This window comes from Mycetomoellerius zeteki, unplaced genomic scaffold (genome assembly GCF_001594055.1).
Source record: "Mycetomoellerius zeteki isolate Tzet28-1 unplaced genomic scaffold, Tzet1.0 scaffold308, whole genome shotgun sequence".
NCBI lineage: Eukaryota > Metazoa > Arthropoda > Insecta > Hymenoptera > Formicidae > Mycetomoellerius > Mycetomoellerius zeteki.
This window is the reverse complement of record NW_017257292.1, coordinates 263,383-288,907: the sequence shown is the minus strand read 5'-3', so window position 1 is coordinate 288,907 and position 25,525 is coordinate 263,383. Positions and strand designations below refer to the sequence as shown.

The 25,525-nt window shown below is 32.8% G+C and overlaps 1 protein-coding gene and 2 non-coding genes across 6 annotated transcripts in view; 2 read left to right on the top strand and 1 right to left on the bottom strand.

Annotated features, from left to right (window-relative positions):
* Positions 1-312: 312 nt before the first annotated feature.
* TRNAD-GUC (transfer RNA aspartic acid (anticodon GUC)) lies at positions 313-384 on the bottom strand. Its single transcript has one exon. It is a non-coding gene; the product is annotated as a tRNA-Asp (tRNA).
* A 1,520-nt stretch (positions 385-1,904) lies between these two features.
* TRNAV-UAC (transfer RNA valine (anticodon UAC)) lies at positions 1,905-1,977 on the top strand. Its single transcript has one exon. It is a non-coding gene; the product is annotated as a tRNA-Val (tRNA).
* An 8,044-nt stretch (positions 1,978-10,021) lies between these two features.
* The window catches only part of LOC108724538 (uncharacterized), a 271,946-nt gene continuing 256,442 nt past the window's right edge, over positions 10,022-25,525 (top strand). For 2 of the 4 annotated variants that reach the window (XM_018450968.1, XM_018450967.1), the window contains exons 1-2: positions 10,022-10,420; positions 16,594-17,034. In XM_018450968.1, the coding sequence (XP_018306470.1) occupies positions 16,994-17,034 (41 nt within the window). In that variant the 5' untranslated portion in view covers positions 10,022-10,420; positions 16,594-16,993. Of the gene's footprint in view, positions 10,421-16,565; positions 17,035-25,525 lie in introns of those variants that run through there. The other 2 variants (XM_018450965.1, XM_018450966.1) reach the window with 2 other exon arrangements.

Genomic DNA, 25,525 nt, shown 5'->3' with positions numbered 1-25,525 from the left:
TTCTAATTTAAACTAGAATATTGAAAATATTCATAGTATTTTAATTTAATCGCATTAAACTTCCTTTAAAGATAAATGTTAAATTTAGAATCAATCGTTCTTCTTAACGACAAATTTTTTATAAATGTTATATACAAAACATCAAAGCTCTTAATATTAGATACAAGTATTATTTTAGATATTTCGATGCTAATTTAAATTTTTCTGAAATAATTGATTAAAGTATATGTTATTAAATATGAAATTATTACATAGATGAACATAGAGTAATTATTACATAACAATGACATTAAAAAAATATTGCAAAAAAAACTCCCCGGCGGGGAATCGAACCCCGGTCTCCCGCGTGACAGGCGGGGATACTAACCACTATACTACCGAGGACTCTTGTATTAAAGCATTCTTTTCATACTACATAAACGATTTATCTCACTTTAAGTAACATATATATGTTGTGTGTGTGATTGTAGGTTATAGTAAATATAGATTTTATGTAACAATAATTTATGTGTATAATTTATGTAATACACTTATGATAATATATTCATTGTATTAGATGTGTTTAACACATTTTCATATTATCGATAAAATCAAAATTCTTACGAAAATAACATTACAGATGACACAGTATAATACAGTGAATCATTTTATTCTTGTTGTTTATCAATGTTAAACAAGAAATGATTAACTGCGTTACAAGTAGTTGCGTTCAGTAAAAAAAAGTAGTTTAATGAGCAATTTGCGCTAATTGAATTACATTTTTAGATCTAGAGAAATAGTTCTCTATTTCAATACAGATTGATAAAAGTATAATCCAATCAACGCAAAACACTTATTAAATTAAACTATTTTTCTGTTGAATAGCAATTATATAACTTTTTCTTCTTAAGATGGAAACGTAAAAAGTGAAAATTTTATCTCATTGAAGATAATGAAAATGTTCATTTTTCACGTTTCCACCTTAGGGAAAAAGTTACATGTTCGCTATTCTAAATACGTGTCTTGTTTTAAGATCCCCCCTGAATCGTTTATACACACATTTGCAATGATAATACACATTTAATTTCATTGAAAACTAATTTTGTGAAACATACAGTCTCGGTGAAATATACAGTTATATGTATATCCCCTATAGCACAAAGTTGCACGAAAGTTGCAGTAACACTGCTGCAACATTGCAGCAACATTGCATATTACAGCAATATTGCAGAGATTTTGCAGCGATATATATTAAAATTGTTATAAAAATAAATACTATTTTTTAATAAAACTGTTTTTAATTCATTTTTCATTAGATATAGAATATTTATGTAAATTTTTGTGGGAGTGCTTTAATTCGTTTTATTTTATCGCCAAGTAAAATTTTAATGTGTAAGAAAATATTTATAAATATCCTATAATTTACAAGAGAATAAAATCTAATTTTTATTCTGTTAATTTAAATGACCGAGAAAGCAGTAAAAATGCACTCCGTGACAGTTTACATTAAAATATAAATTTAATAAATAAAAGATATTAAAGATATCATCCTTTATTCTTCTTATTATATTTTCATTATCATAAATAAGATATAAGGTTTGAATTTATAAAATTAAGAAGAGGAAAAGGTGTAAAATCGAACTCGTATAAAATTTAATTCACATTTGATGTATACGTATAGATCGCAGTTGCCATCTATACGACGCGAGAGAAAGCCACGTGATTTATCGATCGAGTTAAATGTAACGTGTAAAATTGTAAATTAATGTCTTAGAAATGACTTTGCCGCTTAAAATTTACAAAAATAGTTAAATTTTACTTAATTAATCAATTTTGTATTAAATAATATAATTATTTAAAAATAATAATTATTTATTAAAAATCGCTAAATACTCATGAATATAATGAACACCGAAAGTTATAGAGGTTCCGTGGTGTAGCGGTTATCACGTCTGCTTTACACGCAGAAGGTCGCCAGTTCGATCCCGGCCGGAACCACTTATAATTTTATTCTTTATGGTAATTTTTTTTTAAATATACAAATATATGACACACATAAGAGCTAGAGGAGAGCTAAAGATTCACTTATTTTTCTATTTTTTAAAATATAACCACTCTTTTTTTTAATATTCACATTGCATTCTCTATGTTCTTAATATTTAATTATAATGTACTTGAGAATTTTTATTAGTAAAATATAAAATTATCGATATAAGTCTTTAAGAATTGCAAGCAAAAAATTTTATTTTTTACTTTGTATTCTTTTATCTTGAAAACGATCATGAAAAAGTTCAAACTTGCATAACATAAAACCATGATGCAATATTGTATCTAATAATGGATATTGTTCAATAAAGAGATAAAAGGGTTATTATGTTCATTTAATTTCCATGAAATCGTATTAAAATACTATAAGGTACGTGCAAAAAAGGGAGCAATATATAGCTTTAATTATTATTTTATTAACATACGCGTGTATTAACGTTACAATTTAAAATTTCAAATTTATCTTTCTGTAATTCATGAGAAAGGTCTGTCATAAACTTGTGGAATTTTTTGTAAAAAATTGAAAAATTATTATATTAAAAATTCTGATCTTTTGTTTAAAAAAAGCTAATTGTCAAGTAATTATATAATATGGAATTTATACACGCAAATTTAAGAGATAATCGTTCCTCACAACGTTTTCTTACTGAAAGAGATCATCTCACACACCTCGATTATTTTGATATCAAGGTGCAAAATTTTGTCTATATACAGAGTGTTCCATTTTTATTTCCCCAAGCAAATATCTCGAAAAATTTGAAAGATATAGAAAAATGTTTTAGACAAAAGTTGCACAAAATGGTTTACAGAGGGACGTATTTTGGTCATGTTGTTTTTCATTTTAAAATCCATTCCATCCATTAAAATCAATTCTATTTTAAAAAGTGGATGTGACCATATTTTTTTGACGCCTCCACCTAGAAGAAAGACAACATAACCAAAATGTGACCCCTTCTAAACCATGCAACTTTTATCTGAAACATTTTTCTATACCTTCCGTATTTTTCGAGATATTTGCCTGGAGAAATTAAAATAGGACACCCTATATATGGGAGAATGATGTGGCTTTTAAATGTGCATTGATATTACCTTATTCGCTATCTTACCTTGTCGTAAGATAAAATGCTGAAAGAGATTCGAAATTGAAATTGGACTTACTTTGGTTGTACTGGCAAAGAAACAGTTGGTTAGGCACAGGTGGAGGGCCAGATGGTACGGGTTCAGTGAGACAGTGAATGAAGGACTCGAAAGGAGCCATGCTCAATGCTCTTTCCATTCTTGCCTCTCCTAGGACTCGAATCCCTATAATAAAGAGAAACGTGACAAGATGAATAAAAAGACCGAATATCAATTTAGGTTTCCTGTTGCGCCCTACAATGTTACTGATCCTTTCCTTACATTATCCTGCGCAATCATGATCGATCGATCTCAAGATGACGTACACATCAAGGTCGTTCGTTCAATTTAAATCTAAATCTGATTTCATTGGAATTTAATATTAAAGCAGTATTTTCTTTTAAATTGCCACGGATATTTAAATATTATTTCAACGAAATTTTATTTTATGTTATATATAATTGCTTACTATATTAAGAAAATGTATCGATAAAAAAGATATATTTCAGTTTAACAATTTTGTTAAATATTTTCTAATTAAATTCTTAATATACATGTATAAAAATTTATATGAAACAATGGAAGAAACTGATATTTGCTTTAATTTGTGCAAAATCTACTTACTTTAGTGAAAAAATTTCATTGTGTGTGTGTGTGTGTATTTTACTTGAGAGTTTTGTTACCTGAAAGTTACTGTCATAGAACTGTCTCTAACGAACACAGAATGAAGCATAAAGCTTAAATTAATCACTTAATTTGATTTTTTTATAAGTGACACTTTCAATAGCAAAGTTATCAAGATATCTTTCTTGTAGACAACAGATAAGTTTAAAATTACTTCTTAAGTGCATAAAATTCTAAGTTACTAAAGTGGTCTTAAATAACATAATAATAAAAATACAATGCACAAATATTTTTATTTAATTATTTAAAATTTATTTCATCGGTATTATCATATTATTGTTGACAGTTAATGAATCGTAATGTAAGTTTATATCGTGGTATAACTTAAAACGATTATGTGAAAATTTCGACAGTGAAAATTTAAAAAATAAAAAGATATAGAGTGCGTTTCGTTTCATACATGATGTATCAATTTGTCCTTATTGTTCACCGAATATTAATGAAGGATAGCAACATCATGAGCATCATTCATGAAACGGAGAGAACGCATCCATAAAAACCTTTAAAAGAAACAAAAATAGAAATACATTAATATTATAAATTTTACTTGGAATCTGAATAAAATAATATTGTATATATAATGGGTAGAATTCCCAACCTCTCTTCCTTTTAATTTTACTGATATTCACTGTTCAGAATATTTACTGTTCGGAAATACATTAATTTTTTAAAATTAAAAGAACATGATTTTTTAACATAGATATACTATCGAATTATGAATATCGCCCTACAATTAATGCTTTGAGAGTAAAAAAATATTGCGTAATGTGCTTCAGGATTTACAGTTACAATTCGTATTTACAATTTCACGGTGTTACTTTGAGTCCACAGGTGGGCTATTGAATATGTGCGATGTTCGAAAGTAAATGATCGTTCATGAATAAGATGCAAGGAGTAGCACATCTCCCGCGTGGAGCAATTAGTTTCAATGATGGGTTCACAATCAGCATTCGAACCATTCGATTTCTTCCACCCTTAACGCGTATGTCCTGCAGAGACTACTTGTACGCAGGACCATGAAATCTTGATAAACCAGTCTTGGCTACAATTGTTATTATCGCTGGTTATACGTTCACCTGCAGCATTTTTCGGTCCATCATTTATGCGGGCTGAACTTGATCCCGAATTCTTTGATCCTATCCTCCCCTCCCAATAAGAAAACGTTCTGTTATATAATGCATTTGTTGAAACCCTACAACTTTTGTATAAAACATTTTTCCAATAAACCAACACTTTCTAAAATAATTAGCCGTTCTGGAACTTTTGACATACACTGTATACATGCTGAATTGATATCTACTAAGTGACTAAATTAATCTTACATCAATATTCTTCGAGAAATACGATTTCTAAATTTCACGTTAACTGTCCGCGTTATTTAAAAGAGAATTTTCATTTTCAATAAAAATCTACTTCTTCCAGCTTAACTTTTCAGATTAATAATTGTCACTTAATTGAAAGCAGAAAGAACACAAGAAACAGTAAAAATTTTCTCTTTTTAATTATTTCTTTTCCGGCGATCTCTTTTGCGTCAAAAGCGAGAACGTTCCTTTTGTTGCCAACGTTTTCAGTAGAACGATACCCGTTTTAACTCTTCCGCTTGACGAAGCACGCGGAATCGAGACGGAATCGATGGAAAGGGATGCTGGCAAGTGCCAGTGTTGGTGGAGCCGTGGTGCACGCGTCTGCATGCAGGATGCTGCGGAACGGTTTGCTCGTTGCACTGGGAACAAGGGAAAAATCGATGCATTCATGCCAGCTCAGCTGTGCTCGAATGCCTCGAACTCGGCGACTCGGCCGAGTCTCGAGAATGCGAACGCGAATTGGGGGATAACTAGGGTTTAGACTTTAGACAATCGACACGCCTGCGCCGTTGTGCGCGATTAACTACGGCGGTGGCTTATATTTTCAGCCAAAGTGGGTGCTCAATAATATTAATATTCATATGCATATCAAAATGCGATCTATGAAGGATATAAAAACATTAAATAAAAAAAATTTTCTTTTAATTAAATGTGTTACATTTTTTCTACGGTATCTATATATTTTTTCTAGAAAATAGTTTATAATAATTTATAATAAACGACGTTATTTCTTTTTTTTAGAAGATTGCGAAAAACATGACATTTAAATTAAAAGAATTTTTTTAATTACGTTATAATGGTTTATAATAGATCTGTGTGTGTGTGTGTGTGTGTGTGTGTCTATTAAATTATATTTATTATATAAATACCTTCATGTATTCTCCTGCAATATAATTAGTAATATAATTATAGATTTCCATAAATAGATATTCAAAATACAGCATGTGCCATAGATGTGTCCTATTTTTATCTGATTATTGCCATAAGTTGTATACATTACGAATATGTTAATTCCGATATTCGCCCGCGATTTCGTCGTCCCGCGTTTTGAACGGATACCACAAGAGATAAACACATGGATTTGCATAGCTGCGTAAGCACGTGCATATGCATGGGTTGGACAGATGTTAAATGTCCGAGAGGCGTATACCGCCTTTGTAGCACAGTGTATATGTCGCGTTTAAATTAATTTTCCGCCGCGTGACAAACGGCCACCGACGTGTCCAACAAATTGACCGCGCAGTTGTAAGAACTGCTTAAAAGAAGCAGCCATTTGGAATTACGCGCGAGTCAGTTTCAGTCTCGTCGAAATTCTCACATCGGTTTAACCGCATAAGTTTATATCGGTTATACCGCGATATAAACTTACATTACAATTCATTAGTGCAGTCAACGATAATATACGATAATAATGGTTGCGTTCAGTAGAAAAAGCAGATTTGCTACTTGCAATTGATGTAAAATTCTTCAGTATGATTGGTTTATACATTTAGATCCAGTGAGGTACTAAGGGCAAGAGATCAATCATATTAAAGAACTTTAGTTGCAAAGCTGCTTTATCTGTCGAACGCAACCATTAATAAAATAATTAAATGTAAAATATAAAAAAAAAATATTTATTTTGCACTGTACATATGTACATACTTTAATAAGATATGACTCTAATTCAGTGGCATATCTCACGCAATTTCGCAAAGAGCTTTGACCAGATAATTTTTATTGTAATGCAAAAGAGAGATTACGGCATATGTTGGCTATCTTATCTTATCGTCTGGCGCTTTCAGTGATATTATACAATCGTACCGTAGCAACGAGGGGGCTATATTTTAATAACAAGATTTCCGTAAATAGTAAGATTATATGAAAATACATCAAATACTGGCAAGATAATGCCTAAACTATATTCTGCATGCGTACGTCTCATAATGAGGCAAAATTTCGAAATTCCTATTGTCAAGAAGTCAAGATTACTCATAATGATACGATTATTGAAAAATCCACGAGCGATTAAAACTAATCTTTCTTAAGTAATCAATTGGAAACCATTGGAAGCTTATAATTTTAACATGCGATTTGCAACCTTGCCAAAGTAACTTTACGGTGTCCGAAAAAAAGAAGAATCGCGGAAGCGTTCGAGTCAAAGCCGTTTTAGGGACCGTGTGTTTTACCTGGCATATCGGATTAATGCGAGTTGGAGTTTAATAAATCTCGTGCGTTAGATATTCAGATATTCCAAGCACAAGGCGTGAGTAATTCAGCTAATAATACCGTGTCTAACCGCGTAATGTAAGACTGGAGCAGAAGAATCTTGCCTTTGATCAACGTACGCAATTTCACGTTAAACTTTGGCCTTCGATTTGTAATGCACTTCTATTGGTCTGTATGAAATAATGTATTATATAAACAAGGGCAACAGCGTAGACTTTTTGCATAATGCATAAGAGAATCAACCAATCAAAGTCTTTCATTTATATAAAATAAAGACCTCTGATTGGTTGATTCTCTTACACATTATGTGGATTATGCTTTATGCAAAAGCATCTATATACACTTTATTTTTTTAAGTGGTTGTTAAAAAGTTATAAACAATTTTTTGTTTAAAAAAATCTAAACTTTGAACAAAAGGTGTTTAACTTTTTAACGACCACTTAAAAAAATAAAGTGTATATAGATGCTTTTTCGCAGAATAATATGAGGAATCGAATCCAATCATTTTCAGTCGTTAGAACTAGATCGGTTAATGCATTTTCCAAGCGACTTTTCAGAGATAAATCGCTCGCCTATTAGTATTGTATCAGAGATCGATTTTAAAAAAGAAAAAGAAAAAAAATAATAGAAATATTCAACAATAGTTTGTACAATAGCTTGTTGCTTTTTCTGAAAAAAGATGAGGGTATAACATATTATGGAATTCAGAATGGATTCCGATCGGAATTACTCATTTCCCTAGATTTCTATTGTTTTTCTAGAGAAAATTAAATAATTCCTATCGGAATCCATTCCAAATAATTTTATAATACATGTCCAGAGCAATTAACCGAGAACTTTTTTTCTGTTTGCCGAAAAGCCAGAGGTTTGTTTAAAAAGCTGGAGAGTGACAACTGTGATTACGATAAAAGAAATCTTAGTGTAGGAGTCATCTGAGTATACTCTTTCGAGGTATTAAGAAACTAACTCCGCTCTAAAAAGATAATTATACATACAGTCTTTTTTGTATAGCGATTCTTTCTGCCATTAAGGTGATTCTTCAGTAAAGTGCCGAAAATTTGGAGTGTCTCACCAGGGCCCACCCAAAATTACAAATACCTGCGTAATTTGGATAAAATATTAACACCACATGTATATTTTAATGAAATAGTATGGAACATACGATAATAAATCAAGAGCTGCTTTCTTCATCGAACGAAAACAAGATGAGATTATGTTTACTTTTCAAGGTTAAATTTATATGCAAGTTTATGCATGTAAATATCTTTCCAGAATGGCCGTTGACCTATTATTTTTTTGTGACCATTAAAATAGTAATTTTTTAAACTATTATAATCTCGTTTTTGAGAAAAGTCTATGGTAAGATTTGTGTGCAGTTAGTCAAAGAAGCGTTTGCGAGCCTTATATGTCACTAAGTTATGTAAAAAGTTACATTTTCAACATCTTTTTTCTTTCTTATTTCATCATTACCCTACTGTAGAATTTTGCACACGTCAATTTTGGTACTTCAATTTCATTACATAAAAAAATTAGACATTTCTATGGTAACTCGATTTACTAAAGACAAATTTTCGAAGTTCTATATAATAACGCTTAAGTAAATCTTAACATTCGTAATTTGTTCTCGTAAAATTTGTAAGAATTTATGACTGATATTGTAATTCTATGCATAAAACGTATAATCATTCGTAAATATCTACGATTTTTCGTAAATCTTATGGCTGGCAAGAAGTTGTCTGTATAAATAAGATGTTGTATAAAGTTAAAAGTACTTGTAAATTCTTCCGCCTTACGAAAACATCTTACAAGCCTTATGATTTTGTTTAGAATTGACCCATTAATTAATTTAACTTAATTAACTAATTAAAAAGCAATTAATGTATTAATATCTATATTAAAAATATATAAAAAATATATTAAAGACGTTATAATATAAAATCATCTTTTACATCCATAAGAATATCTCTCTCTCTCTCTCTCTCTATCTTTCTTTCTTATTTCCGACCACTCGCACGTATTATATTTCTTTCTCGGCGTTTCGTTATCTAAAATCTCGTTACCTTAATTCTACGCTGGACATGTCGCTGATCTTCGGATATTTTTCGTACCTATATACCTATTCGAGCCAAATCAAATCGGTGTAATTTCCGAGTACCTACCGGCCACTTCGTGCTTTCCGTTAATGTTTTGAAATTGTATCGTCTCGATGGCTACGTTCACACCGTACGCTTAGTCCGCGACTTATACGATAGATGTCTTTGTTTAACCTACGGGATAAACAAGGACATCTATCGTATAGGCCGCGGACTAAGCGTACGGTGTAAACATAGCCATCGAGACGATACAATTTCAAAACATCAACTGAAAGCACGAAGTAGCCGGTAGGTACTCGGGAATTACACCTAGGACCGAGGACGTACGTACTTCTCTCGGAATTCGCTCGGAGTCCGCGGTGGTTCCTCGCCGCACCTGTGAGCGCGCGCGTAGTAGGAGAGAGTCCGTGGTGGGGGCGACGTTGGCGGCGCAGAGGGGACGGCGGGTGATGCACGTCGGTCTCTGTCTCTCGTTGTTCGCTTCGCGGCTCACGCCAGGCCAGGCGCTCAGTTCGAGTTCGGCGCGCGATAGGTCCGTGGCGTCCGTGGCACTGTCGCTTCGTGTGCGCGCGCGAGTATCAACCGTCTCTCCGGCCAAGTGCGTTCTCGACTTCTCGCGCGCGCCACCGTACATCTTGACCGTCGCGATCGTGGCATCGTGCCTCCCGCGAATCACGTCTGCCCGTTCGTTCGTTCGTTGGTACGTCGCGCAGAATCGCGGTCACCGGGTCGAATTTCGAGAAACGGGTCTCGTCGTATATACTCCACACGCACGCACACGTACAACGTTGTTTCCGTAGGCATCGAAATGCGTAGCAAGACGGTCGTGTCGAGAGCAGCAGGATCGTCGATCGCGCCGTGCGTTTTCGTTTCGTGAGGTGGTATTGAAGCCGGAAGCTGCCCTTGGATCCGGAACCGGCGGAAAATGAGGTGAGTAAACCAATCGATATCTCGATGCTCCTACTACTGATTGCTTGTGGCCCGTATCGTTGTGGCCCCTCTCCCTAAAAACGGTCACGTTATTCTAGATGGACTGTTAATCGCCCGCGGATCTCTTCCGGCGACTTAACCCAGAGAGGGGGGGGGGGGAGGAGGCTCCGAGATCTCTCGCGACGCGCGCGATGCTCTAGTTTCGAACTCTCGCGCGCGATTATTGATCGTCCTGCGATCCTGGGTGTCCGGAGAGCCGGCTCGTTCTCGGAGGCGCGAACCGCGACTTTTGATCAGTTTCTTCTTCTTCTTCTTCTTGAACTTTCTCAATGATGGGTGGGCTGGCTCCACAAACCTCAGGTCTAGTTTTATAGTGGAATAAATGTAACCAAGTGTAACATTGCGCCTTATAACAGCTAAATATAATTTGAGGTAAATTTCCGATTAATGACAAATTTCTAATAGCAAATATTTATATTGACTCTTGAAATTTGAGGCCAATTTCCGATTGGTCACAAATGTCATATGTCACTACTTTAACTACGCATCCTTGAAATTGATTCACTTGGTCTTCTTACATCTTGAAATCTGTTTTTTTGCGGCTGAATTAGTGAAATACTTTACTTTTGAAACTTATAGTGAGATAGGTTTGATATTTCGCGAAAACAAGAAAGACGAGTTCTAGTGCAAGAATAAAAAATAGACCTATAGTTAAAGTTAGTGTATTTAAAGTTAAATAAAGTTTGTTTTTTTTATTGCTGCTCCCGACTGCCTATAACGATCGTTAAGACAAACTGTCGCCATATACAGTCAAATTAACGTATACGACCAATACATATTAAATCTGGGCCTCTATTCTCGAAAAGAAACGTATACGGAATTCTAGAAAAATACTATAGTATACGTAACGTATACTGTGGTTTTCCCTAATTTTTCGTATGCAATACTTTTCAAGAATAGGGGCCTGTTCATGTTGCTCATAGCGAATTCGATTGTACACATTCAATGCGCACTGGTGCATTGAACCTATGGTACACAAATTAATACAAAGGTGTGTGATTAATATAAACGAGTTAAATCGTGAAATCTTCAATACATTTCATTGTGTTGTTAAATGAAGTATGTATTTTTTAAAAATAATTCTAAATACTTGCATTTCACTTTTACACTCAAATTAAATCAGTACAATGGCTTTATAATATGCACTAGCGCGCACTAGTGTGTCCAATTGAATTCGTTATTACACTTTTTGCACTCAGCATTTTCGCTTTCTGCCTTTTCAGCACCCAAATATATATTTATCTCGTTTTAAGTGATAATATTTTTAGGAATTTTAAGCAACGCGAACAAATATTTTGATGTACAGTCTACATCTTTTTTTATGATTTCTCTTTGAATAAAAGGAGTTTAAGGTGTCTTTAATCCTTACTTTTGATCTTTTGGGACGTATGTATGTATATATATATATATATATGTATATTAAGTACAAAGAATGTACGCTAGTTCAGCGTTCAGCTATAAAAACAGACCTAGATATGTTTGATATTTGACAAAAGCGAGAAGAAAAGTTCTAGTGTGTAGTGCAGCAATGCAGAAATAGAAAACAAATTCCTATCCGGAGGCTTACGCCCATTTTTAATGAAGATTAACTTTAATCTCGTTTCAACTTACTCTTCATCTTTTTCTAATTCTTAAAACTGGAGCAAGTTGAACCGAGATTAAAGTTAATCTACATTGGCGGAAACGAGTATTATTCGACTAATATCTATAAGTAATAACTTTTGATCGGTGGTTCCCGCGTTTAAAAATTTTAATGGCGCCGGCGTTTTTCGCGCTTCTCGCGGCCAACTTCGCGCGGTGGCTCGACCGATATGGGGCGGAGCGCAGAAAGTTCTGCGACGATACGTGACTCTCGGTTAATTGTCGTCTCGTCGATTAGATACGCGGGAAGAAATCAACGTGGATCGAGCAAGATGCGAGAAAGCTGTTTGCATCGCAACGCATCCCTGCGTCGGGGAACCTTCTGAGACGCGTTCAGTTTCTCATTCAAGTGCAACCCAGGTATCTTTTTATCTTTGTTTAGCATTTATTGAATAATAAGGATAAAATAATGCTTGGGTGGTACTCAAATGAAAATCTGAACGTAGCCCCTGAATATCGCCGCGATCGCGTGAAGAGAGTTCAGCCAATCAGAACGAAACGGATTAAAATTAAAATTATCTGATTGATCGAATTTTAATTTCTATAATAGTTTGCAATCCTCAGATTCCAATAGTAGTGTAACACTGGTTTTAAGCTGCATTTGGTTTGGGCGTTTACGCACTGTAAATTTCATTCTATCTTTCTTCTGTATATATATAATATAAAAAAACGAATGAAGCTTGTACTACAGCGTGTGAGTGTCCGAACGCAACCTTAATAACATGCATAACGGGATTAAATATGCATGTATCGCGACAAGTAGGTATTTTATTATATTGCGTAAAATTTAAACGATGACTCGTCCGAATTCTTGAATAACGATGTGATAAAATAAGTAGAGCATTTTAATTACAATGATCGTCTTTTTACTTACAGTGTAAGTATATAGAATGTTGCAACGGCATAATATTCGGTTGGTTAATTCGATGGTCATTTTGAATTAATTTAGCTAAATTTTATTCTATTTTCGAAGCTCAATACAATAATAGCTAGTAATACGTTAAATGTTCCATAACTTATCATTATTAGATGCCTTGTATATCCATCATCGATCTTTACTTTTACTAACAGAAATAAACTGCATTGCACTGCATTGGTTTTTGTCTTCATTCATATCTACTTCTTCAAAGTAGATTAATTTACATACATTGAGAGAAAAATATTTGTGATTATAATGCACGGTGAAATAATCATGGTTAGAAGCTCCATTTTCATAGTTATTATTGCTATAATGTTAGTTAATAATAACCTTATAATTTTATTAAAAAATATGTATGTAATTTATGTATATATAATTGGCACAAAAATGACTATAAATTATGCTATTGCATTTTTCTTTCAACGTAGTCTTGTTTAACTTTATTTTTTACTGTTTTCCAGTTTTAAGAATTTGAAAGACACAGGGAGTAAATTAAGCCAAAATCAAAGTTTATTTATGTTAGTAAAAATAAAGATCGATGATGGATATACGAAACATCTAATGATAGATTACGGAACATTTAACATATTACTAGCTATTATATATTTAATATTTTTTTTGTAATTAATAAATTATATAATATTAACCAGCAGAACGATTTTCTGTTTAAGAACTTCTATTTAATTAATGATATTGCTCCGATTGCATTTTTCATTTACAGATTTAGAGTTTTTTCTAAAAATAATCTTCGGATGTATATGTGTGTATGTCGTGGAGTAATATCATTAAACGGAAATCCGCTCTGACTGTTAATTAGAATGCAATAACTGACGACAAGTCGATTCGTTGAACTAGAAAATCAATATCTCAATAATAGAACATAGGCCTATTTTGTTTTTGCCAGAATTTGCAAAACGATTTTTATTGCCCAGAAAAACATATTGTATCTTTTTCTCGCAGAAAGAGACATCGATATTAATTTTTAAATAATTTAAAATGCATTTTGTTTTCCGATGAAATATAAATATTTACGATTGCTTGCGTTTGCATTTTCCCCAAATACGATTTGAATTATACAATGATTTTCCGAGATGGTCCATTAATATTCCACATGATATCCTTTCAATATCTATCCACCGGCAAAATTATTATTTGCAATCGTATTATTTGCATTCGCATATCACGACTTGTGCCCTTATGCTCATTGTCAACGTGATGTAAACGCACAGCAAATAAAATATCGATTTGACCGTTTCTACTTTGCTCTCCTCGCGCACGATTGCGGTTAAGCCCGAAATAGCCTTTGAGCACTGGTTATGCAATTTCGCGGCAATTGGATGCTCAGCCGCATTGATCGTGATTGCTCGTAAACCAATAATCTCAGAAAGCAAATCAAGGTCACTCTAATACCGACCTAAACATCATTTCCTAGAAGGATTGAAAATCGACATTTGCATTGCTCTCATACATGCAGAACATACAATCACTCTTGTTAACTTTCCCTTATTATGTAAAATAACATCTTACTGTATACTTATTATTTTACACTTATTTGTTGAGATATTATGAATTCTCATATCTGGTGCTGTAGGAATTTAACATATATTTGAGTAAGCATCTATTTTTCAAAGCGAAAAATTACTTTGAGAATTATTCGAAAAGGTCCAACGATCTGAATTTTCCAAATTTCCAAGTAATTAAGAATTTAAATTAAATTCTTTTGAGCGTCTATTTTTCAAAGCGAAAAATTATTGTGATAAATATTTGAAGAGATCGAATTTTGTTTCATCTGAATTTTTTAAATTTTCAAACAATTAAGAAGCTGCTTAAACATCAGATTAAAATTCAAATTAAATTCTTTCAAGCAACTATCTATTTTCCAAAGCGAAAAATTACTGTAATAAATATTCAAAAATCCAATTTTGTTTCATCTGAATTTTTCAAATTTCCTAGTATATATTTTAATTAAGAAACTGTCTAAACATTTAATTAAAATTTGAATTAAATTCTTTTGGAAATTTATTTATTTTTCAAAGCGAAAGATTATGATAAATATTCGAAGATCCAATGATCTAAAATATCTAAATTTTTCCAAATTTTCACGTAATTAAGAAACTGCTTATTAAAGATCGGATTTAAAATTCGAATTAAATTCTTTCGAGCAATATAGCACGCTATTAAGACAGTTAATTACGGTTTCTTTTACTAATAGCACCTGTTTCTCGTGCGCGCAGTAAAGTAACAGCCATTTTTACGATTCGTAAGGTAAATAAATTAATGGGGCTAATAACCAGTTTGAAAAAACGAATGCCGTTACTTTCTGTCCGGAGAAAAAGGCGGCGGTTTTTGTGAGGGAGATCAATTTTTTTTCACTAGCCGACAAAAGAGTCGCGCGTCTCCTTGGAACGCTGTCGATTAATTATCGTCTTAATTAGAGGGTCGTGATTTATTATACGATCTTTAATCATTAGTCTCCGCGCGATGCGGCAGTTTAATTTTCGGCAGTCAATTAAACTACCCTGTAAAAGCTGATTCTCGATATTCAGATAAAAATACATATAGGTGCTTAAACTTAAAGCATGGCACTTAAACTTAGAATTTCGAGTTAGCGTTTGAATTACCGATCAAATTTCCTTTCAGCGCGGCGACGCGCCGCTGCTAGAGCTCTCTCGAAGGGTGATAAATTATTCCACGAGCCCGGAAGCGGGATAAATATTTGTCGAGCGACGTGCTTTATTATTTATGAGATCCTTTGTGAATGGCAAATAGAATCTTTGCGACCGTATTGCGCAACGTACTATGTGAGTTTGTGCTCGCGTCGTAAAATCGCACACTCTAACTCGGAAAAAGTGAATCGTTGTTCTCACGTAACATTTGATGCAAATTGTGTAATATTTAACGGTTGCACGTGGAATGATTGTTACTTGTTATTGAACTTTCATCGATGGAACAATACGCCGTAAAGCATTGAGTAAAATTTATCTTTTGCTAGAAACAATATTATTCCTTACAAACACTGCGATATAATATCAAGCTGCAGCTATATCTTCAGTTTACTTACATTTCACAGTCAGCAATCGCGCGTGATAAATTTCTTATGAATTTTATTAATAAATTAAGTATATATTTTTTAACAAAGAAATATTTAAAAAAATATATATGCAAAATGGATAATTTTTTAAATAAGCAACTGTGTTCTTTTCTGTCAATTGATTCATCTCATTATTCTGTTCATAAAAGTATTAAGACACGATTGTTAAAAGATTAATAGTTTACGAGTTATTTAACATTTTACGTCAATATGTATATGCCAGAATATGGTATAAAATATCTCGTAAACTATTAGTTTTTTTTTATATCACTATCTTAATGCTTTTATATTCAGAATAATTAGAGGAATCATATTGTTTATAAAAAAAAATCATACAATTAAATTTAAAAAAGTGGAGGTGACCTTGAATTAACAGTTTTATCAATATATTTCAAATAATAAGTACGTGCATTAATGTCCACATTTCAGCAATTTCAAGCGTTGCTATTTTTCTGATTGAAGATATCCGGCAAATAAGGGCATGCAATAATGAGGATGACAAGAAGCTGCTTGAAAATCGCAGAACTCGAGCCACCGTGCCGTGACTGAAAGTGATTCCGTGAAGAGGTTAAGCGACGACGATCCATCTAATCGGCGAGCGTCGATCATCGGAAAATTGATCGATCATCGTGACGTGAAAGACTGAAGACCGCGCGTGGAAAAAGGGACTCTCATTCGGTGGAGATCATGGTGCGATTCGTGTGCGGCCGATAGAAGGAATCCCTCGGGAAAGATTGACGAGGTTGTCCGGTGGTTGTGTGATTCCGGTGGTGGTCGGTTGTAGTGCTGGTAGTGGTGCTTGATACGTAGCTGCGAGTCGGAGGCCCGTTGGCGCTTAGGCGTCGTCTTCGTCGGTTTACTCATGCTGGGAGTGCTGAAGCGGCGCTGGAAGCCATCGAAAAGGTAAGTGAACATAATCTCGGCCTATTGCCAAGAATATATTATTTATTATATCACGCTACATTGAACAGACCCGTGGGCAAATATCTCGTTAAATATGACTACAATCTAAGAATTTATAGAGAACCTTACTATATTCAATGTAAAAATGCAGTATTTGCAGTGTATATTGGTCTATCTGAATTATTTCAAAGATATAACATTATCTATATATTAATATAAACAATTGGTTACACTACAAGATTATTAATTATGTAATTTTAGCATGCAAAAAATAGAAAGAGAATAGACTTAAATAAGAAGTAAATAATCTTTCACTTACAGAAATTTTCTGATTATAATTCCTTTTCAACACAAAGAACACGGATGTAATTTTACATTTGAATCCTTTTAAATTTTATTTTAATTATACACACTTAATTATTTAACGAACGAAAAATCTGAAAATTAATATTTTTTTAGAAAGGTATTTTAGAAGTTTTTCTTCATCATCAATGTTATTTGTTCGAAAAATAAAAACTTTTGGAATGGAAATTTTACTTGATTCTCTCGTCATAAGCTTCTTAAAATTTGTATGCCTTTCTTGTTCATTTCCGGCGGAAGTTAATCAAAGCGAGTAATCTGCATTAAAAGATAATGGTTAGAAAATTGCATTGGCTCTACCAGTTACGCGCGGACTTGGTTCCACTTACGATGATTTATTTATTTCCCGGAGACAAGGGTTAACCCTGGACCAATTCTGAAATTGTCCTCGGTTAATTTTGGGTTAACTCTCTGGGTCATCGCATGAGTCTCGCACGTACGTTAACCCTTTGTGTGACGCGATATAACGAGTGATACTCAACCACGATCGTATTTCACAACGTTGACTCTTCACTCGCTTTTTAAAGGACAGTGGGCTCGGAATTATTTTTAACGTTCCGTGGCTTTTATGCTTCGTCCCTTTTGCGACAAGTCAAAAGGCATATTCGCTAACCTTTTGTTATAATGAAAAATGTCTTTACGCATACACATTAAAAAATATTTTATATTTGTATTAAAACCGGCTTTTGTTAAAATTTTTGTGTTAAATATTTAATATATCCGAGTAATTTAACATTATGATTGTGTTATCTGAATATTTTGTGTCAAATTAATATTCAACATTTCTTAGTGCTAAAATATCACACTTTGTAAATATGTCAACAAATAACGTAAAAATAATATATTTTAAAATGTAAATTTCAAGACAAGTTTTAATTAATTTAATATATAGTTGTTAATTTTACTGACGAAATTTGCTTACAAATTGTGTCAATGTTACATTTTTAGTATTAATTTTTTACATAATATCGTAGGAAAATAAGGAGAACCGTATATAAGGCCATTTAAAATATACATAAACGACCGGAATAATTACAACAGTGAAGCGTCGTTGGCGTAGCACACTGAGTGCTAGATTTGTAAACTACACAGAGAGAAAAATGTTTGGTATTTGTAACTATAATTATATATTATTATAATTATGATTATTACTGCTATAATAATTATAGTAATATATAATTATAATTACAAATACCAAACATTTTTCTCTCTCTGAAGGGATCCCGAGTTTAAATCTCGATAGACTCCGTTAATTTTTCTGCCCCTACAATATTTATGTTACTTTGTAACATATTAATTCATCTTGTGTTAAATTAACACAAAAATTTGGGTGGACCGAGATTTGAGATCTATGAAATGTGTTAAAAATATAAATTTTCCAACCGTTTATGGTGAATAAATTTTCTTTTCGTTTCATATAATTTTTTTTTATATGTAATATGATACTTTAATTTATATTATATTATAGCTTGTACTACCCCCCTTTCTCTTTAAACGCAGTACCAGTTTTTTCACGTAATTGTATGACGTTATCTTTTTTGCAATATCATGTGTGATTAAAGTATATATCACGTAAATACCATATACTAACACTTGTTGATATTTAAACGTTGAGATAATTTATTATCATTATTAGTGTGATATATTTGTATTGAAACAATTCGAGACACGTAACTATGACGCAGATATAATTGGCCATTGACGTTGGCATGACAGGCGAATCAAACGACTGTCACATGCCATATCGACAACGTGTCAACATTGCAATTGACGTTATGTTTCCGCGACTGCATGGGAATTAAATCTTCCCTCGAGAGAGAGATTAATGCATCAATAGCGTCTTAAAAAAGGAAAGCAGCAAACTGCTTCGTGCAATCACCGCGCATCCTTAATGCGCCTAATCCAAGCGTGATAAATTATGCTAACGGTTGTGTCACCATATATGCATGAGGACAACACTATTGACAGTTGGATAAATAATTCTGTGCTGCGCGTATGATTACTCACGATCGAACGTTGCATAGCTTTATATAATGAGTCCCGTCGCGACCAATTCGAAGGAATTATCATGACACCTGCTGCATGCCAGGCCTTTAATTAATGCCCACTTCGAGTCCCCATCACGAACGAGATGTTAACGTGGCAGAGAAAAAAAGAGGTAATACCGAAATGCATGCCATGATAATGCAGCATCGAAAATTGTGACATTGAATGTAAATTTTCTCATGTAATATGGCCGACTCATACCGCGATTAATACCTAAGACTTCCATCTCTCGTCCTCTATCGCGCATTATCAATATTTCCGTAGACTGAGCGCAATTACTGCTGATTGATAACCCGGAGCAGATACATCACGGCTCTTTATTAAATGTTACTGCAATCTCCGCGGGAGCTGTCTGCTCGATGGAGTATCTGCGGATGCATCCAAGTTTCCTGAAGTCGATGCACTTCCGATGTTCTTTCTTCTTTGAAATATTAAATTGATATTCAAATAATTCACTTTAATGAGAAATCCATTCTTAGTATTATAGAATACAAGACTAGAAATATCGCGTTAAACAGATGAGAATGCGATTTAGAATTGAGTATATTAGAGAACAAAAAAATATGACAGAATTAATACCTTACTTTTCGAAATACAGCTTGTCTTAGATTTACAAAGCGATTACAAAACTGCGTTATTAAATAATATTCAGTTGAAAAATTGATGTTAAATTTAATTTGCATGTCGTAAACGGTCTACCTAAATATTCTTTTGTATTAATTTAATATAAAATTAATATACTAGGAAATAACACAAATATTGTGTACCGCGTGTTGTATCAATATATTGGTCAGTATGTCGGCTATTTTATAAATGTAATGCTTACTAGAGACATTAAATTTATAAAATAATCTGACAGACATACTGACCAATATGTTGATGCAACACGCTGTACAAAATTAATTTAAAAAAATGTAACTTTGATACAATTTGTAAGCAAACGTAAAAGCGTATTTTTTCAGTAAAATCAACATTTATAATATATTAAATGTTATGTGTTTATGTATGTGTATTTTATTCATTTATCTTACAATTTATGTTTTATAATTATTTTTGTGTTACTTGTTCATTTACTCATAAATTGTATTATTTTAACATTAAAAAATATTGAATGTCAATTTAACACAAAATATTTCCGGTTTTAACATACATAGAAAATATTTTCATTTGTTGTTAAACAAATATTTTCAGGGAGTTATGAAAAAATAATAATTTTATTGTACTTTTGTTACAATATCGGCGATGATGTAAAAGCGAGTATTGATATTTCCATTTCTAATTCTTCACGAATTCTTCTTGCGTAAATACTATGAACATACATATATATAAAGTCATTATCGAGCCACCATCTTCGCCGAGATAGAGTGGAAACACGCGGGGAAAACAGCGGGTAGCAGGAAATTTATGACGCCGACCGGGATTAGTTACACGAAGTGCGCTTTTCGAGGCAACTTTTCTGAAGCTCGACGGCAATTAATTTGCACGCGGTTGCAAGTCCACGTCGGCACGCAGGAATTTACGCGCACGACATTCGCGAATGCGCGCACTGTGAGAGAGAGAGAGAGGAAGTTACGCGGGGGGGCGGCGGCGGCGGTGGCGAGCTAATTTTAGAAGTATCACCACGACCGATCTTTTCTTCGCGAGAGCATAACCGCTTAACAGCTCCGCTAGAATGCAGCAACGCTCTTATGATCTTGTCTTTTCGTTTTTGCGTAAAGAGGATTGCGGAGGAATGCGTTTTAAAATTTATAGTGATATTGCTTGACGTCGAGGCGTATTAGTGTGGCATAATAGTTTCTAAAGTTGATGCTATTAATTTGAGATATCCGAAAAGAAATAGTTGCTTAACTTAATTAACTTGATTAATACTAATTAACATGATTATCTGCGTCTATAATATTGAAAGATTATATGATCAGAACACGTAAGAGAAACCCAATATGTTTTATTATTAAATATTAGTATTAGTTTTTACAGAAACGTTTTTCATTGTTTGATATTTTCATATGAACTTGGAGTAATTTTTTTCTTAATAGAATGTCAATTTCAGGACAGATGATTTTTTAATTTTTAAGTTTTTAATATTAAATAAATTTTGTATTTTTATTTTCAATTTAGAATTTATACCGTGTTACTTTTGTATGTGTCTAAAACATAACATATTTTTCATCATTTTTCATAACATTTTATCTAAGAGGAAAGTATACCTCAACTTTACGAAAAAAATTTGGTTCTAACATTTTATGTAATTTCTGTGAAACGTCCTATGCAAATTTTATTTACGGTAACGTTTCGTTGTATAGACTAAAAATGGACACTTGAAATTGTATTGGTTTGCTGATAATATCGGTTAGCAGGGAGTTAAACACATTTTCAACAAACAGACTTTCTACCGTCGATTTGCGGGGAATGCGTGGAAAACAGATGCCGAAGCAGAAAGTCCCGAGTGCTAATGAAATTACGTTTGTCGGTTGCTCGAGGGGGCCATTAGCACTTAAGATTTTACCGGAGTAGTCACACACGCGGGATAAATCGAGACTGGTTTAGACGCGGGACTGATGCTCAAATGGGTAGCAAACGAAGTGGAAAACAGCGCGTTTTCGAATGGTTTAACCCTTAATGCGTTTGTATTGAAATATATTTGATAATGGTTTATGAGATTTGTACATAATACTTTTTGCATAAATTTGGAATGAAATTCAAACCGATATAAAGTCAATGGAAACCTCGGGGCTCGGACGATAATGTTACACAATTGGAAAATTTGTGAAATTTAATATATTTCATATGTTTCAAACGATCTATTCAAATTTTGATGTTAATTTAACACAAAATGAATATAAAATATTACATTAATATTTACTATTTTTCAGTATTTTAATAACATAATTTATGAATAAATACACAAATAACGTAAGAATAATGTAATTTTAAAACATGAATTTTAACATAAATGAATAAAATGTATGTGTTAATTTAACATTATTAAAAATGTTAAATATTAATGTAACACAAAATATTCAAAAATAATATATTAAATATATTGAAATAACAATATTAAAAATTTACCATAAAAATTTTAACAAGGATCGGTTTTAACACAAGCAAAATTTTTACTGTGTATAGATATACAAACATGCTGTATCTACATATTTTTGCGAAGAAAATTTAATCATTGATTATATAAAGTATATCTTTAATGTGAAGAGTTTGATTGAATTCTACTTTGATTTCGATCAATTTATTTGCAATAATAAACGCCTTGTAACTGTATCTTTCGATTCATCCTAAAATACTACGGACGATTGCAACTTTGACAACATCAAATTAAGAACTTAATATTGACTGATTTTTCGAAATTCTCTTGGATCACAAAGGATTAACAAGCTTTTGACCTTTCTTTCGTTCTCGCTTTGAAACCGCGTTCCATGTTCGTTTGCAGTTTGACACGTGTTTATACAACGAGTCGACGTTCGTTTGGACCATCGCTCGTGAAAATCTCCCTACGCACATTTCGATCCACGTTTTTGTTTTCGAACCACGCACGCATTCAGACGCATCACGGTTGTGATGCGCAAGCGCGCGTGTGTTGACTGAACTCAAGGGTCTGTTAAAAATTTTCGGCATCCTACACGAATAATTACCGCAGCAGGATGTTTATTATTATTATTAATATTCGATTTTTTCCAACGCATTAATTAAAAAAGTAAGTCTCTCTCTCTCTCTCTCTTTGTCTCTTAAAAATTGTTCTCAAAGATAGCATATTAGCATTTTTGGAGGGCAATGACAGGACTAGGTGCCGATCAGTATAAGGTCAATATACTTTCTAAAACAGATGGAGTAGCATTACGTGATGAACTACAACTATATAAGAACAAAAAGTTGAATCTCCGATTGTAATAAAATTTATTTTATTAACAAACGGTCATTCTTAAGTAGTTATGTAGTTTTTATATCATTATTAATAATATGAAAAAATAATATATGTGCACATATATTAACCCTTGTATCCACAGTGAAGAAAGAATCTTGATAATAGCTACACAGTTGGAAAAAATGTGTTGACATGTCCTAAACGGTTCACTCAAATTTTTGAGTTAATTTTACACAAGATGAATATATTAGAAGGTAACATAAATATTGTGTAAGAGAATAAATACAAAGAAAGATAACATCGACACAGTTTGTAAACACAAACCGTGGGAACATTTTTTTTAGAAAATTAACATTTATGATATATTAAATAACACATATTTCATTCATTTGTCTTAGAATTTACGTTTTAAAACATATTATTTTTATGTTACTTGTTCACTAACTCATAAATTGTGTCATTTTGATACTAATAATTGTGAGAAACATTGGATATCAATTTCACAAAAAATCTTTAAATAACATAATCGCATTATGTTAAATTAACACTCGAATATGTTAAAAAATTCAACACAAACTGTTAACACAAACGTGAGTGGACTGTTTCCAACACAAATACACAAATTTTTTTATTGTGTACCAAATGTTGAGTAAAATAATTTCAATCAAATATTTGATTAATATAACCAAATAGTATTATATATATACATATATATAATTTTATTTTTCTAAATATATAGTAAGTATTACTAAACGGTTGATTATATTACTACGTTTGATAATACATATACTTACAATTAGTAAATATTTAAAAAAGTAAAATTATTTTTGGTTACATTGACTGAATTATCTTTGATTAGAATTATTTTACTTAACATTTGGTAGGTATTACCAGGCTCTTTTTTTCAATACTCTTAAAGATTGAAAATTGAATAAAAAATAACTTTTTTCAAGTTTCGCTCAATTTTCACTCTTTAGAATGAGATTTCACTCCTAAAGATAGAGAGTATCATTTGGAATTTTTCGAGCTTAAGATTTTCTGATGGCAGTGAGTCTTTCAATTAGTTTCTCGAATGAAAACGAAACGAATATTGTGACACGAAACGGTGGAACGCAAGGACGACGAAAATCGCAGAGTTGACCGACTACGAGAATAGTTTTTGGCGTACGATAGAGGATAGGTATATAGGTTGCAGAAAATGTAAATTATGCTAGAGAGGAAGGTACCTGCATCGAGTGAGTGATGTCTCGACAATCCGCTTATGTCGGTTCATCGTTGCTCTTTCTCGTCGGGAGTCTCTAGAGATGTATAGTATGCCGACGACATGGCATAGTAAAACGAATTTGACGGCAAAAACGTCTTGCGTCTACAAAACAGCATGCTAAAATGAACGCATCACAAATACGAGGAAAAATTGATCCCGTACGCTTCTTTTCATAATCGATACTTTCTAGTTTGTATTTGTTTCTGAAATTTTATTTTTAGCTTTTATTTAAGAAATATTGTCCAAAAATAAAATGGTATGTAGATGTCGGTGACTTTTCTCTAAGTTATTTTTTTTTAATGTTAATTAAACGAAAATTTATACGATGCAAAAAAAAATTTGTTTCTGTTTTAACAAGAAATTTATGGAGTTAGTTAATATTCGTTAGATAGATGGTTTTATTTTTTTAACGTAAATTTCGGCAGCAATTGTTTGTTTTGTATTCTCAGATACATTTGTATCTGTCGTCTGGTTTCGCGCGCATAGAAAATTTGCTTTTTTTCCAAAAATAATATTAGCGAGCCAACTATATTGTCGAATCCGTGATTTCTCGTCGAGGAATTGGAATTCACGACTTGCGTGGGCGTTATGCACCGACTAATCTGCTAATTGGAGGACGCAGGAATACGCAACAAATTGGGATAAACAGAGCAAACGGCACGGTGACGACTATAAATACCAACATTGCGCGGGGAACCACCTTCGACGATTTCTGCCGGCCGGCCGGTTCTCCGCATTTACGTACAGGGTGTTCCGTCGACGGGATTTATGACGCCGATTATAATGACGGCTAATGAATACACGAGTGATGGCCCCATTTAGAACTTTTTGATCGAACTATGAATCCGTAAACACGTCAGTAAATTTACGAGCTCGTCATCCCTCTACGAGATGCATTCTATTCTATAAATCTGTTAACATGACTCAATCCGGCACAGTTAATAAAC